Here is a 13,383-nt window from a genome sequence, read left to right on the forward strand (position 1 = left end):
AGCCAGAGAGTGAGTAGATACTGGCTGATCACTAAAAAGAGAGCAAATGAAGATCTAAGAATGATAAAAGTGTGTGTGTGTTCCTGTTTATGTGTTTGGGGTTTTTTGCTTTCAATAATGTGAAAAAATGTTTTAAAGAATATAGTGTTGCCAAAATTTTTAAAGACTTTTGCTGTCTGATGATTGTAGAAAACATTTTAACTCATTTAAAGTTACATCCATTTTCAGAAGGCTAACTGTAGAAATCTTGAAACTGGATTTTCAGAGACTATGATTATAATTTCAGAAAAATTAAGTCCAGATGTTTTGGATGATTCCATGTATTGTTGGTGCTTAGTGTCTTCCACTGAAAAGTCATTAGAACTCCAGGTGAACTGCATATCAACCCACCCTGCTTTAAACATTCCCTGTATACTGATCCATAACATTTTCATCTTAGTTGTGAAGGCAGCATAACAGGAAAGAAAAGCAGAAAGATCAACAGCAGAAATCCTTTATATATTAAAAAAATATGTATATGCTGCTTGGCATAACAGGTTTTATCCTGGGAATATGTTTGTAAGGCTTTCCAAGAGCTTGCTCCTTGGAGTTGTGCATACAACAGAAAAAAAATAATGCATGCAGTTTGAATTTTATTGTTGTGATTATATGTTGTAAATAGTGGTGTACAACCTTGTAATATCCCTCTGTCTTATCATCACATTTTTTATTATGTTATCTGGACTGCTTTCTGTCCAAATAAATTAAGCTCATCTCATCAGAGAGGATTGCAAGTCTTCTGTTACTTTGATCAGAATTAGCAGAAGATGTGTCAAGCCAATTACTCTAAAATTGGGCAGATGCAGAGCAGTGTGGTATGTCAATCACTTCGGGGGTTTTCTTTTAGTTTTACAACTCTGGCTCTGTCAGGGAAGCTCTTCCCAGTCTTTGAATTGCTGGGTATGATTTCCTATTGCTGCCTTTTGTCAAGACCATGCAATTGGAAGAAAACTGCAGCAGTTGTAAAATGTTGTGAGGCGCTTTATTTAGAATTGCTACATTTAAAAGCTACTAACAGGGCTTGTTTAAACAAACACGGAACAAAGGAAATTTGCTAGTAAGGCTCATATTTAATTTTCACTTTTGTTTAATGATTTGGAGCTCACAGCTGATGTGATACATTGGGTTTGCTCTTGGGCTGTAGACCAAGCCTGAGTGCAGAGCTATTTTGTGTGTGCTGTGTCTGTGGCATCCTTGCTGTCAGAGCATCCCCATGCTACAGCACTGAAGCAGGATTGATGACAGGGTTCTTTATTGCAGCCTTAGCACTAGATTATTGAGATTAACACATTGTCTGAGCAAGAGATTTGTCTGAAGGGCCTGCAGTTCCTTCCTACAGTTACATTCAACAGAGAACCAGCAGCCAGTTGCTTCTCTCCCCAGAAGGTTTATTTATATTTCAGCTTAGAAAGATAAAAGATAGCACAGAGGACTTATTTTTTCTCTTTTTCTTTTTGACTTTTGATCTGTTTAGCAGAATTGTTTGTGTTTGGAACTTGACTGTTTAATTAAATTTGTGCAAGAAGGGTGAATTTGCATGTCTTGGTGGTTTTTATTAATGAAGTATTAGTAATCCAGTTCAAACTTGGAGATTTCCTGGCATTCCAGCGGCTGTATAAGAAGTAGAGCCAGGATTTGCTATCTTTTAATTGATGAGCTGAAATGAGTCAATTTTACTTGAATTACTTGGACTATTTCACTGCTTTGTGCAAATAACATAATTTTCCCTGAGTTAGTTTAATGTTACTTTGATTGTGACCCATTATAAAATATAAGGAAATAAGTGATAAAAATCTGCCATTTGATCTAACTGAATGAAAAAAGCAACATTTTCAGTCATCTCCTTATAACAAGTTACCTGACCATAGAAATGAGTTCTTAGTGTAACAATCTAAGTGATAATCTGCCATGGATTCTCTGGCAATGCAGTAAATGTAAATAAATATTGATAGGACAGTACTGAGATTAAATTATGAATAAACTTGCTGATTCAGAATGACCATTGTTGCTTTGACATTTTGTAGGTTTCTTAGCAAAATGGACCAGTAAAATTTATGATAATTGTGGTAGTTTTCCAATTTGCCCTCTGTTCCAAAGTATCTGTTACTTTATTCCACTATAATCCTTCCAGGTGTGAATTTTGGTGCTTTGTCTATGTGCCTCATAAAGAAATTCTTGAACATACTGACCAGTAAAGGGCCAGCAAGTGATTTTGCATTTTTAAAACTGCAGATTCTTAGAGTGTCCCCACCTCTGTGAAAATTTAAGTAGTTTATGATGTTAAATGGCAGAAATTGAACTCTCACTTGTTAAAACTGAAGATTACATAGAAGGATTTAATGGGGTGTGGAACAGCTGTTAAAAAGTGTGTGGAGGTGTCCTTAGCATGACATGCTGTGTGCTTACGTTCTGAGAGAAGGTTTTCAGGCTCATACATGCTAAAATGGGCTGGAGAAATCTGGTCAGATGTCCTTTCTCCCAGTCAATTGAGGTATCTAAATTTTTTCCACATCAAAAAGCACTTTTAATGTGGAATTCTGTTTAGACATGTATGTCTAGCCAGGTTTTAAAGTTTCCCCAGTAAGTCACTTGGCTGTCTGTGATGGTGGATTCCTAATCTCTCTTTTTAAAAGGAAAAATTTCTAAGATTGTGCTGTATTCTGGCAGCCTGCTTAATTGTACTTGGCAGCTTGTTTTGGCTCTGCAGCTGCTCGCCAGCCTTCTAATTAAATAGGGGTGCCCTGATATGTGTCTTGTCTCTGAAATCGATAGGGATTATGAAAAGGGCTGTGAAGGCAACTAATTATCTCTCAACAACCAATGCTTTTCAGTTTGGATCTTCCCTGGTTTTCATATTTCTAAGTTTATTAAAATGCTCAGAGAACAAACATTTAGTATGAGATGAAACCTCATGAGTGTGAATTTCCTCTGGCCTTGTGCTCACACACCTTGTTCCTTTCTTGGCAGGTTCAGGAGAGCCATATATAGAGAAATAAATAAATAAATATATATATATAAAATATAAATCTCCAGCTTTGGTTTTGTTCATGGTGTGCATGGGCTCCAACCAGGAGCAGCCTTAGGTCTCTAAATCCCAAATGTAGACGTGAAGAGAATTTATTCTATTTCTGTTTATCTTCCTCAAGAACAGCATTGCAAGACAACCACCTGTGAGTTAAGAGAGGAATCAGACAAAAATATAATGGAAAATGCCAAGCAAATATCTTCTTATAGCTTCATAAAAAAAATGGAACACAGATAAGTGGTTATATTAGAAATAATTTTTAAAAAAAGTTTCAGCCTGCCTCTATGTTCTCAGGTGCCTGACTTTGAATGTAATTTTTAATAGCTCTTTCTTATAATTTTTTTGGGTGTATTCATTATTTGGTGTCCAGCTGACAGTTTTGTATGGACTCTTTTTTCTCTGTTCCAAATTCAGAACTTTTCAAAGGGAGCTAAAATGAAAGATGCTTAAAATAGTTACCTTTGCATTCATGGCTCCACTGCATTTGTGTTCTAGATGTTTCAGCAGGACAAAACCAAGCTTTAAAACCTATCAGTGGAGGTGCACAAGTCATATAAGTTTCAGTAATTATAATTAGAGTATACTAATGCAAGTTAAAGGACAATGCAGAATCATTTTCAAAATGAATATTCTTTTTCAGCACTTGATACACTTCTGAAGACCTGCTGTATTTCTCTGTAGAAGGAAAATTGCTTTGATTTTCAGAAGTCTGTTCAAATACTTTTAGTATAAAAATAGTCTCTCACAACTGTTGAGCTGTGGGAATGCCATAAAGCTCCTCCAGATTGTTTCTAATTGGGGTAATTTTCCATGGGTAAACTTTGCAGTTCTCAAAGTGAAGGCTTTGACAATGTGAAATATAAAAGGCAGGTCATAGCAGGACACACTTTATTGAAATAGAGAAGATATTGATGGTGCCTGCTGTCACTCTTTGCAGAATTACTCCATTTTTTTGTAGGGGGAAATGATTTTCCCTGTGTGTAACCCCCTGGACTGTGGAAGCACTTGCACCCTGTTTTGGAGACAGAATCCTAGGAAATGTGGAAGGGTTGGCAGTAGGGTGTGTGGGACTGTGCCCCACCTGGATTTACCTGCCTTTTCACACAGTTACACTCTCTCTTCACAGTCCAGTCCTTCTGGATTATTAAATTATTCCCTAATTATTATAATTATTAATTTAATTATTAAATTAATACCCTGAATCTGGAACTCCGGCACTTGGACATTTCTGATATATTTTTTCCAGTCTAAATCTGTCAGACTTCAAATTGAGCACCTTTGTAAAATGAAACCAGTAGGCTTCCTTACAAACAAATAACCCTGTCAGGGGCAGGGGATGCAGTTCTCACTGATTATGCTCTTTCTTGGAAGTGTGCTGTCCTTCTAAATAAAAGTTATTAGCAATATATTTTTCTGACAGACACCAATATACAGTCAGTATATTGCACAGCCAATTATATTCATACACTTATTGTTGGCTGTGCTGCAGTTACCCTGAATCCTTGCATATAAATTCTATGTTAATACATCTGAGCTTTTGTACAATATCTGTCTTTAATTATCTTTTTGAAAGGGTCTCTTCATCTTTCTAATGTGACCACAGGACAGGAACTTACCAGAACCTGAGAATAATGGCAGTGTTTCATCTCTTTGATTAACAATTCAAAACTTTCAGTGATTGGTAAAAATGTTTAATCTGTGTCCTAGCTGTTACAGGTTTGAGGATGCATTTGTAAAACATGAGTTGTTTGAACCAGTATGAAGATTCCAGAAGCCCTTTAGATCAGTTAAGGGTCTTCACCTCAGTGTCCTGACTTATTCTGTTAATTTTGTTTTAAACCAACTGGTCAGACCCCCAAAACCAGGTTATTTTCTTTTGTGCTAAGTACATCCTCAATGCTTCTCTTGCCTGCAGTCAGTGAAACAAAAATAGGGAGAAATTTTGTGTTTGGAGAGTCTCCCAGGTCATTAAATCTAGATAACCCTTGTCTGGAAACAGCAAGTTACAAATCTTGACCAGAGGGCTTTAGGAACAGCTGTTGAGTGCTTCTGGTGTATCACCCAACATTTGTGGTAATTTGTGGCTTTTTTAGCCAGGGTACCACTCCTTGTCCCAGTTCAGGGTCAAAGAGCTTCCTTTGGTTTTGGAAGCTAACTCCAGTCTTGAAATGACAAAGCTTGTGGATTGTAGGTATAAGCTGCAAAATCTCCCTGGTAAATGTTCAGTTACAAGCATTTGCAACATTCTAGGCCATTTCAGTTGTTATATTTGGAGTTGGGGCATCAATAATACATAGTTTCATTAAAAGACAATGTGCTTTAATGTCATTGCAGTAAGTTATTTTGGGCATTTCAAGTGACCCCATTTGAAATACAACAGATGAAAGTATGCACCTGTATATTCAGTTGCAGAGAGTTTGCACCACATATCTAGCTGGTTTTTTATAGACCTAAAAGTTTTATTATTTCTATTCTGAAATGCCAACATATGCATTTAGTATCCTGATAAAGCTCAACTGGAGCTGTAACATATGGGCCCTCCTTTAGCTCCGGCCCCCTGGAAAGCCAAAATGAAACAAAAAGACCAAGTCCTCCTTTGCTCTGATTTATTTGTGTTCTCTTTTTTTTTTGAGATGATCTTGTTTGAAAACAGAAGGTTGGCACCTGAGAGAGGAAGCACGGGCGTGTGTGAAGCAGTGGGATGCCAGACAGGAGGGATGCTGCTCTCTCCTGTGCTTTGCAGAGCACTTGCACATGCTGGAATATTGCTGGAATATTGCTCCTGAGCAGTCCTGGAAATTACTGCTAACTCTGCCTGATGGGAATTGCCTGATTTCTGGCTTTACAAACAGTTTTCCCTAAAGAAATGGTTCCTGGTGTTCATCTCTAGCAATGCTGGGAAAGAATGCCATAGAAAAAGGACAGCTCTGCTATAGCTGGCTGACCATTTATTAGTGCTCTACTCACTGAAGGGTGGCAGGGAAAGCTTGCTGTAGTAGAAGATATTTCAGCAGCTGTTAAAAGATATCCCAGACATTTTTTCCTTAGTTTCTGAAATCAGGGACAGATCTACTGTCAGTGCCTGTGTGTCTCTGTCATTCAGGGGCTTTATACCAGGCTTCTTTATATCACTGCTATGCTCAGTTTGCTGTGTGTTGCAGCTGGGTCACTGTGTTCTCCACAAGGGGTAATGTTTTCATCATTTGGGAAGTTATCTCTTGTTTTCTGTAGTAGGATTATTTCACAGTTCAGGATTGGGCAGTCCTGTGGGTTTGCCCACTCTGGCCCATTTGTGGGACATGCCAGGGGAGGCCTGGCTGCTCTTTTGCTGGCAAAAGGGGAGATGAAAACAAACAGAAGTGAATCTGCAGCCTAAGTGAGGTTTAGTTCTGGACTGTTTTGCCATTCTTGGTTCTTTCTATTGCTGAGCACCATGGTATAATGGATAATCAGTTTCAAATGGAAACAAAAACATGTAAGCAAAGGGAGTTAGGGGAGAACTGGCATTTCTTTTCAAGAACTACAAAAACAGGTGTTAAAAACTTGTATAATTGAAACATTAAAAGTGAAACAATATAGAAAATACTGAAATCAGCAATAATAATAATAGTAATAAATAATGTTAAAAATCTGCTAACGTGAACAAACTGGAAAGAACTGTTTAAATTAAACTCAAGGGAAAACCTTTGAACAAAGTCCTGAAACTTTCTTCTTCTATTATAATGAGGAATACATTCAACTTATATATGCTGTTGTATCTCACTGCAGGAAATGAAATTCTAGAAGTTTGTAGCTGCTAAAGATTTGGCCATGGCCAAGCAAACAAGCAAAATAATTAACTGCATAATAAACAAGGAAAGACAATTATTCCTGGAAGGTTTTACTACTACCGATAGCAAAGTTTCTTGTCTTACTGAATCAGCAAAGATTTTTTTCAGGATACCTTGAGGATTTTTTTGTGCTTTCTTGGCCTGAGAGTGATGCCCCAAGCAGTGGCAGAGCTGAAGAGTTGATGCCTGGTCTAGAGCCTTGTTCACTCAGTCCCAGAACTGAACTTCCCCAAGGACTGAAATCTCCCAGGACTCTCCTGCAGTTCATTCTGCACAGCGTTGCTGTGACACCTTTCAGGCAGGTGGAAAAATGAACCCTCTTTGGGACTTCTCTAAAATTGATCATGAATTCTAATGAGATGAAGATCCAGGTTTGATGTGCATGAAGTTAAGGCTTCACTTGGTAGATACATCACAGTATAATGGTCCTGAGCAGAAATGAGGGCCTTTAAATGATGCAATATAAACTGAGAAAATGAGCCAAAGGTTTTGTATAGATCATGTTTTTACACTTTTGCCAATTACTTTGGGATAGAAAAATGGATCTAGAAGGATGACACTGATGGATAGCTCTGGATCTACCCATGAAGATAAGGTATCTGGTAGACTTATGTCTCAGATACTGAATATGTGGCAGCCATTTGTAGATGCTGATGCAGAAATTTAATGCATGTGCATAAAAATCCTTACATTTTGCTCTACTAGAGTTTTTGGGAAGGGAGAAGGCACCTGAGGCACCTGTTGATTTGGGTCAGTAGCATTTTTAACAAGTATTAACATGATCAGATATGTCTGTTGTTTGCCTTCAGTTGTTGTGAGGGATTTTTAGAAAATAACTGCTTACTTGTTTTTCTCTATTTGGAAGGGATTTATTTTGAAAAATTTGTTTTAACATTAGTTTAGATGTTTTACCAACACTAGGCAATGAAAACAGACTGTATTTCAGTCTCACTTGTGATTCAGCAGAACTTCCAGTTCCTCTTGCTCGTGACTGTACAACCTGCAAGATCTGCATTGTAATATATAGAGATATAAACCCACCACTTTCAGCAGTGTTCAAGTTGCCCGACTGATTTCTGCCAAGTGCAGGTCATGTGCTTTTGAAGCCTTGGTATTTTATGTGCTGACATCCAAGCGTGTCTTTCAGAAAGTCTAATTTCAAAGCAAACATGATGGAGTGATTGTCCCATCTAGAGGAGCTGCCTAAAAATAATTTTTCACTTTCTCAGTAGGTAAAAAGAGATTTTTATGACAGATGGAGGAACACTATTTATGTACCATCTCTCATTTGTAGTCAGACTCATCCGAAAAGTTTTGTTTGAAAGACCTGGAGTCAGAGTTAATTTTCTATCCTATTTCTTGTCTCCTAGCTTTGTACAAAAAGGTGCCTGGGAGCCCTCCCAACACAGGGGAGGAAATGAGAGTCCCAGGGTAACGGCAGGGTCCTCACCCTGGAACGAACTTGAGCTGGATTAAACCTGCCAAAGGTTGGTGGCAGACTAGATGTCTGGAAAGTTAAATTGAAACTATTCTGTGGAGTTAAGGCCCTAGTTACATGATTTCTCTCTGAGGCACATGAAATGAATAAAACCCTTATTTTATAGAAGGTGTAGGAAATAAGGTATTTTTTTAAATAATTTGGAATTACTTTGAAAGAGGTGAAGGAATTGCAGCAAAACCTGACCTACAGGCCAGCAGACTTCACAAATTGATATTGCTGTGCAGGTGGAGACAGAGGTAGATTTGTTGCTTACTGTGCTGGCTCTATTTTTAGCTTCTGACTGCTTGCAAGTTCTGTTTACAAATGTCAGGAAAATGCATTAGGATTATCTGCTTTATTGTAGAGGTAATAAAACATTGTCCAATTTAGCCAATAAAACAGCTAAAAGCAGGCTCCCACTGTCATGGCAGTGCAGCTGCTAAATGTGGCCTCACAGTGGTTTTATGCTGCCTGCTCTGTTCTTTCCTCATTTCTTGTTTCCCACCATTGTTGTGGCTCAGTATGGAGATTAGGAATCTCTGGGGGGTTTTATTCCCATTTGGGAGTAGCTGAAAATGCACTTTGAGAAGAGGGAAGGTGAGGGATCAACAGAAGCTCTGTGGCCCATCCCTGCAGTGCCCTCCTGGAGCCCAGCAGTGGCACTGGAGGTGTAAGGTTCACAAGTATTCCTCTGCCCAGTGCTCTCAAATGCTTGGCTGCTAAGAAATCCCTCCCCAAGAGTCCTTTCAACTCCAGTCTGGAGTGGGAACCAGTTGTTTTTAGTGGATGCGGTTGGTCTGGTGCAGCCTGTATTGGCTGATGCCCTGTAATCCAGTATTAGTGCTGCTTTCACTGCCACAGAACCTGTATTCAGGGACAAACATCCTGTTTAAGCTGGGATGGCTTACTGGGGGGCTTTATGACTGTACTTGCCAGCTAGAAGTATTAATGTGCTTAGTTCAGGGCTGAAGGCGCTTTAACATTGTAATTTGACTCTGAAAGAAAAGAAAATGTGTTGTTTATTCCATTAGAAAACCAGTATGTCAATAAATAATACAGAAATATGTCTTTCCAGTGCTTAAAAGGTCTTTATTACCTTTATTATGGCCTTCTACCACTAAAAGTTAGTGTTGTAGGATGCCAGTACTAGTCATATTCACTAATTAGCAATAAGGTTTGAGCAGAGTTGTGACACAGAGTTGTGTTAGTTAATACTTGTTTTTCATTGCTGATTTAGATGGCTCAAGACAAACAGATTGTGTGTTACTGCTGTGATAGAATACATAAAATAAAAATAGTTCTCATGCAGAATTCCCTGTGCTTTAAATATACCAAATATGTCCCTTCAAGCATCCTTAAGGTGTGGAACTGCTATCTGTATGCAGTTCATCACCAGAGAAATTACATATTCATTTTTAAAGGAACCATACAATTAGTTAGTTTCAAGTCTGGATGTGAGTTAGGAAAAAACCTGGCAATTTAGTAAAAACTGAGGAGTTAATTCCACTAGAGGGGTAAGCTAGAAATAGGAGTAAATGTGTTGCTTTGAACTGCATCATATGGAAGCAGCAATGACAGGAACATTGCAAGTTTCTATGTACCTGTGAATCCCCATCATTTTTTTTGCAACTTCTGCTGATTTTGAAACTATATGCCTCTGAGGAGGCAGACAATGAAAATTTGATAGGCAATATATTATTATGCAGTGAAGTGTTGAAATTTGCAGATCACTGGCAAGTCTGACCAAGAAATATAGCTTCTTTTTTTTTTTTCCCTAGGGAATGAAGTATGGGAAATGATGGTTTAAAATGAGAGGGAAATATAAATCTACACTGTTTCAGTACTCTTCATCTTTGAGAAAATTGGAGTCTGGAGAGGAACTTTGATGACTTGTCTTTGTGTTTTGGCCAAATGTAATGATAAATTCCAAATATTTGTGACATCTGGCTTGCTCGTGACCACACCTAGGTCTTAGATCTATAACAAAAGGAGTTTTTTTCCAAGAATTTAATTTCTGTTTATCCAGATAAGTGCCACAGAACTGCAGCTTGCTGTTAACTGAAAAGAACAGTCAAATCATAGCGTCTCTCTTCTGCCAAGCTGCTCTAATGAACACTGAGAATTAGATATTATGTCTGTCAGCCTAACATTGAGAAAGTCATTTATGAATCTGGTTTTTTGATTTATTTGGTTTTTTTCCCTATAAAAATATGTTCTTCTTAAGTTAGCTGATACCTGTTCATATAAAAGTAGTCAAATCAGTCCTAGGCTTTATTTCAAGCCCTCTTAATACTGCAGCTGGAGTTCTGTGGGTTTAATCAGGGAGCAGAGGTTCAGGTGGCCCTTCACAAAACACAAAAAAAGCAAGAAGGATGGAGTGCTCAGTGCCTGAGAGCTTTCCTGGACTTGCTGTGACCCTGAGAGCTACATTTGGTCAAGTCCTCTCTCCAGGAGACTCCTCTTCCTGCCTTCTGCCTGCTTGAGGTATTAGTTCTGGCATAGGCCTTCCTAGAATTGGAAACTGAGGTGATAAAATTAGGATGTGAGGAGTGAAATTTTTTAAATTGTAGGTTTTTTCCTAGGTGTTAGCACATTTTCAGTCTTGGTTATTTTTTAGAAGATACTATATGGTCAAAACCTGGGCTGCTCAAAATTTTTCCTGCTGATATTTTTTGTGTTGGAAGCCACTGAAATGATGGGATCTGAAGCATTTCTGGGGCTGTGTGAGTTACCCTGGGGCTTTTTGCCTAAAAAGAAGTCTCAATGGGCCTGTGTGGTTTTCTGTCATCCACTTCAGGTGGCCTGAAACTCCTGGCTGGAGCAAGGAGCACCTTGAGATGTGTGAAATTTTCTGAGAATTTGATATTGTAGTTTCAAAATGTTTTTGTTCAAATCTAAAGCACATCTTGTTTCATGAGCAGACTTTCTGGATGCAGCTCAGTCTTCCTAGTTACAGTCTTGGAAGAAATCTCTTAAAGTGTTCTGACCATTTCCTGTGGCACAAGGTCTTTTGCAGACATTTTTGAGTGTTCTAGTGGGAATTGGGTAAAAATAAATCCATGTGTTAAAACTGGTTTTGTAGCTCTTGAACAACAGAAAAAGAAAAAAAAAATGCAAAGAAAGTTTAAGTGATTCTAAATAGTATTTTCTTTCCTTCAGCTGTCTCCGTAATGAGATACAGTGCATCATCCTTTGGATTTGCTGTAAGTAGAGATACAATTGAAATATCATCTACTCTTTTTTTTCTTTTCCAAGGGAATTTTCTGAACATGAAATACTGCATTTTTTCTTATGGTAAATTCATGGAAAGTTGTGCAAGGTCAATAATAGATTAGAAAACATATTGTTGAAGTCAAGCATTGGAAAGGGTGGCAAAGATACTCTAATTATAGTTTCTCAGTTTCTGCCAATTGAGTCCTATCCTGGAGTTAAACCTTATGCTTATACTTTATTGTTGATAGATGTTATCCAACAGATATGGTTTTCTTATACAAAATCTCTCAACTAAAAATCAGTTTGGTTATTGAACTTGAACCAAATTCTGAAGTTCTCTTCTGAACTGTTCCCATTGAAGCTGATGGTAAGACTGCTCTTGACTTTGGGATGACAGCTTTCCTCTCCAGTCCTTGCCATGACTTTCCAGATTAGTGGCAGAGCAAAAAATTCCTAACGACAAGCAATGACTCATATCAAGTAATTTATCTTTAGCTTTCAATTTTGAAGGTCGAATTGACTCTGTAGGAAGTTTGACATGAGAATGAAAGTTCTTACTGTGGGACAAGCCTGGTTTTCAGTGTTCCTGACACCACATCTGCATTAATTGGGAATACAAACATGGCAATTTTGCTGATGATATAGAATAATAAATTCATATAGGATGAAATCTGAGTGGGATTTTGCAGAAAAAGTTAATATTTTCTTGGTTGGAAACAAAAACTATTGGAGGAAATTAGTGACTGCAGAAAAAAGGAATGCTTGACATGCATTTTTCTACACTTGCCTTTGCATTAGGATCATATTAGTATTTTAACTCTTGAGGTGCTACAGTGGCAGACTGTGATGTTTGTTTCTTTTCTTGATAGATTAAAGGTTCAATTTTTTTAATCCTTTGATTTACTTTCTGAACTCTGAAATGTATCAGTGTGCAATAATACATGGTGAAAACATGAAGATCAATTCAATAAACATAAATTGTGCTTTCCTTAAAGCGATTTCTTTGAAGCTGCTTTGTGCCTGTGCAGCAGGATGGTAAATGCATTGAATGGCCCACAGAACAACTGTCTCTGTCTCTCTTGCAGTTTGATGCCACCCTGGATGTTTTGTCGTCGGCGATAGTTTTGTGGCGTTACAGCAACGCGGCCGCAGTGCACTCTGCACACAGGGAGTACATGTGAGTACACTTCTTCCTTCAGCCTGGGGCACGGGCCTGCAGAGCTTCTGCAGAGCCTACAGATTCCAGAGCTTTGACAAAAACGTTTTCTCATATCAGCAAGTATTCTTGCCTTCTGTCAGCTGCTCGCTCCCAAACACGCAGCCTCTCCTTAGGCAAACCTCCCTGTGCTTGTGATTTTCAGTTTCTTTTTAGCCAACATAGCAATGGTTAGGCCTTTGCAATTTGTTTTCCCTTGCAGAACCTGTAGCAAGTGAACTGTATCTGTAATAGATTTGTAAATCTTTCATTTTGCATCTTACTGAATTATTCTTACCAGAGTGTTTTTTGATATTGATGCTTGTATTATGTTTGTACTTCTCTCAAGAAGTTTGAATATGAATCACTTTAATTTTTTTAAAAGTAAGAGTATAACAGTGATTCATATCTTCTTTATGCTTACTTTGCAAGCAATTTTTTCCCATATTTAATGTTTGATGTGTTTGTCCTATGGGGAAAAAAAAAGTCTTTACATATGCAGTGCAGTATTGATCACAGTGGGAATTGTGTTCTGCATCATTGTGCAGCATTTCTATTGGTAGTTGAGAAGATCAGGAGGAGACTGAATCAAGAATTTTTC

The 13,383-nt window shown here is 38.0% G+C and overlaps 1 protein-coding gene across 2 annotated transcripts in view; it reads left to right on the top strand.

Annotated features, from left to right (window-relative positions):
• The window catches only part of TMEM163 (transmembrane protein 163), an 85,231-nt gene that overhangs the window by 40,549 nt on the left and 31,299 nt on the right, over positions 1-13,383 (top strand). For both annotated transcript variants that reach the window (XM_021548733.3, XM_021548735.2), the window contains 2 exons: positions 11,534-11,577; positions 12,673-12,764. In XM_021548733.3, coding sequence (XP_021404408.1) covers positions 11,534-11,577; positions 12,673-12,764 — 136 coding nt within the window. The remainder of the gene's footprint in view (positions 1-11,533; positions 11,578-12,672; positions 12,765-13,383) is intronic.

This window comes from Lonchura striata, chromosome 8 (genome assembly GCF_046129695.1).
Source record: "Lonchura striata isolate bLonStr1 chromosome 8, bLonStr1.mat, whole genome shotgun sequence".
In the NCBI taxonomy this organism is placed as follows: Eukaryota; Metazoa; Chordata; class Aves; order Passeriformes; family Estrildidae; genus Lonchura; species Lonchura striata.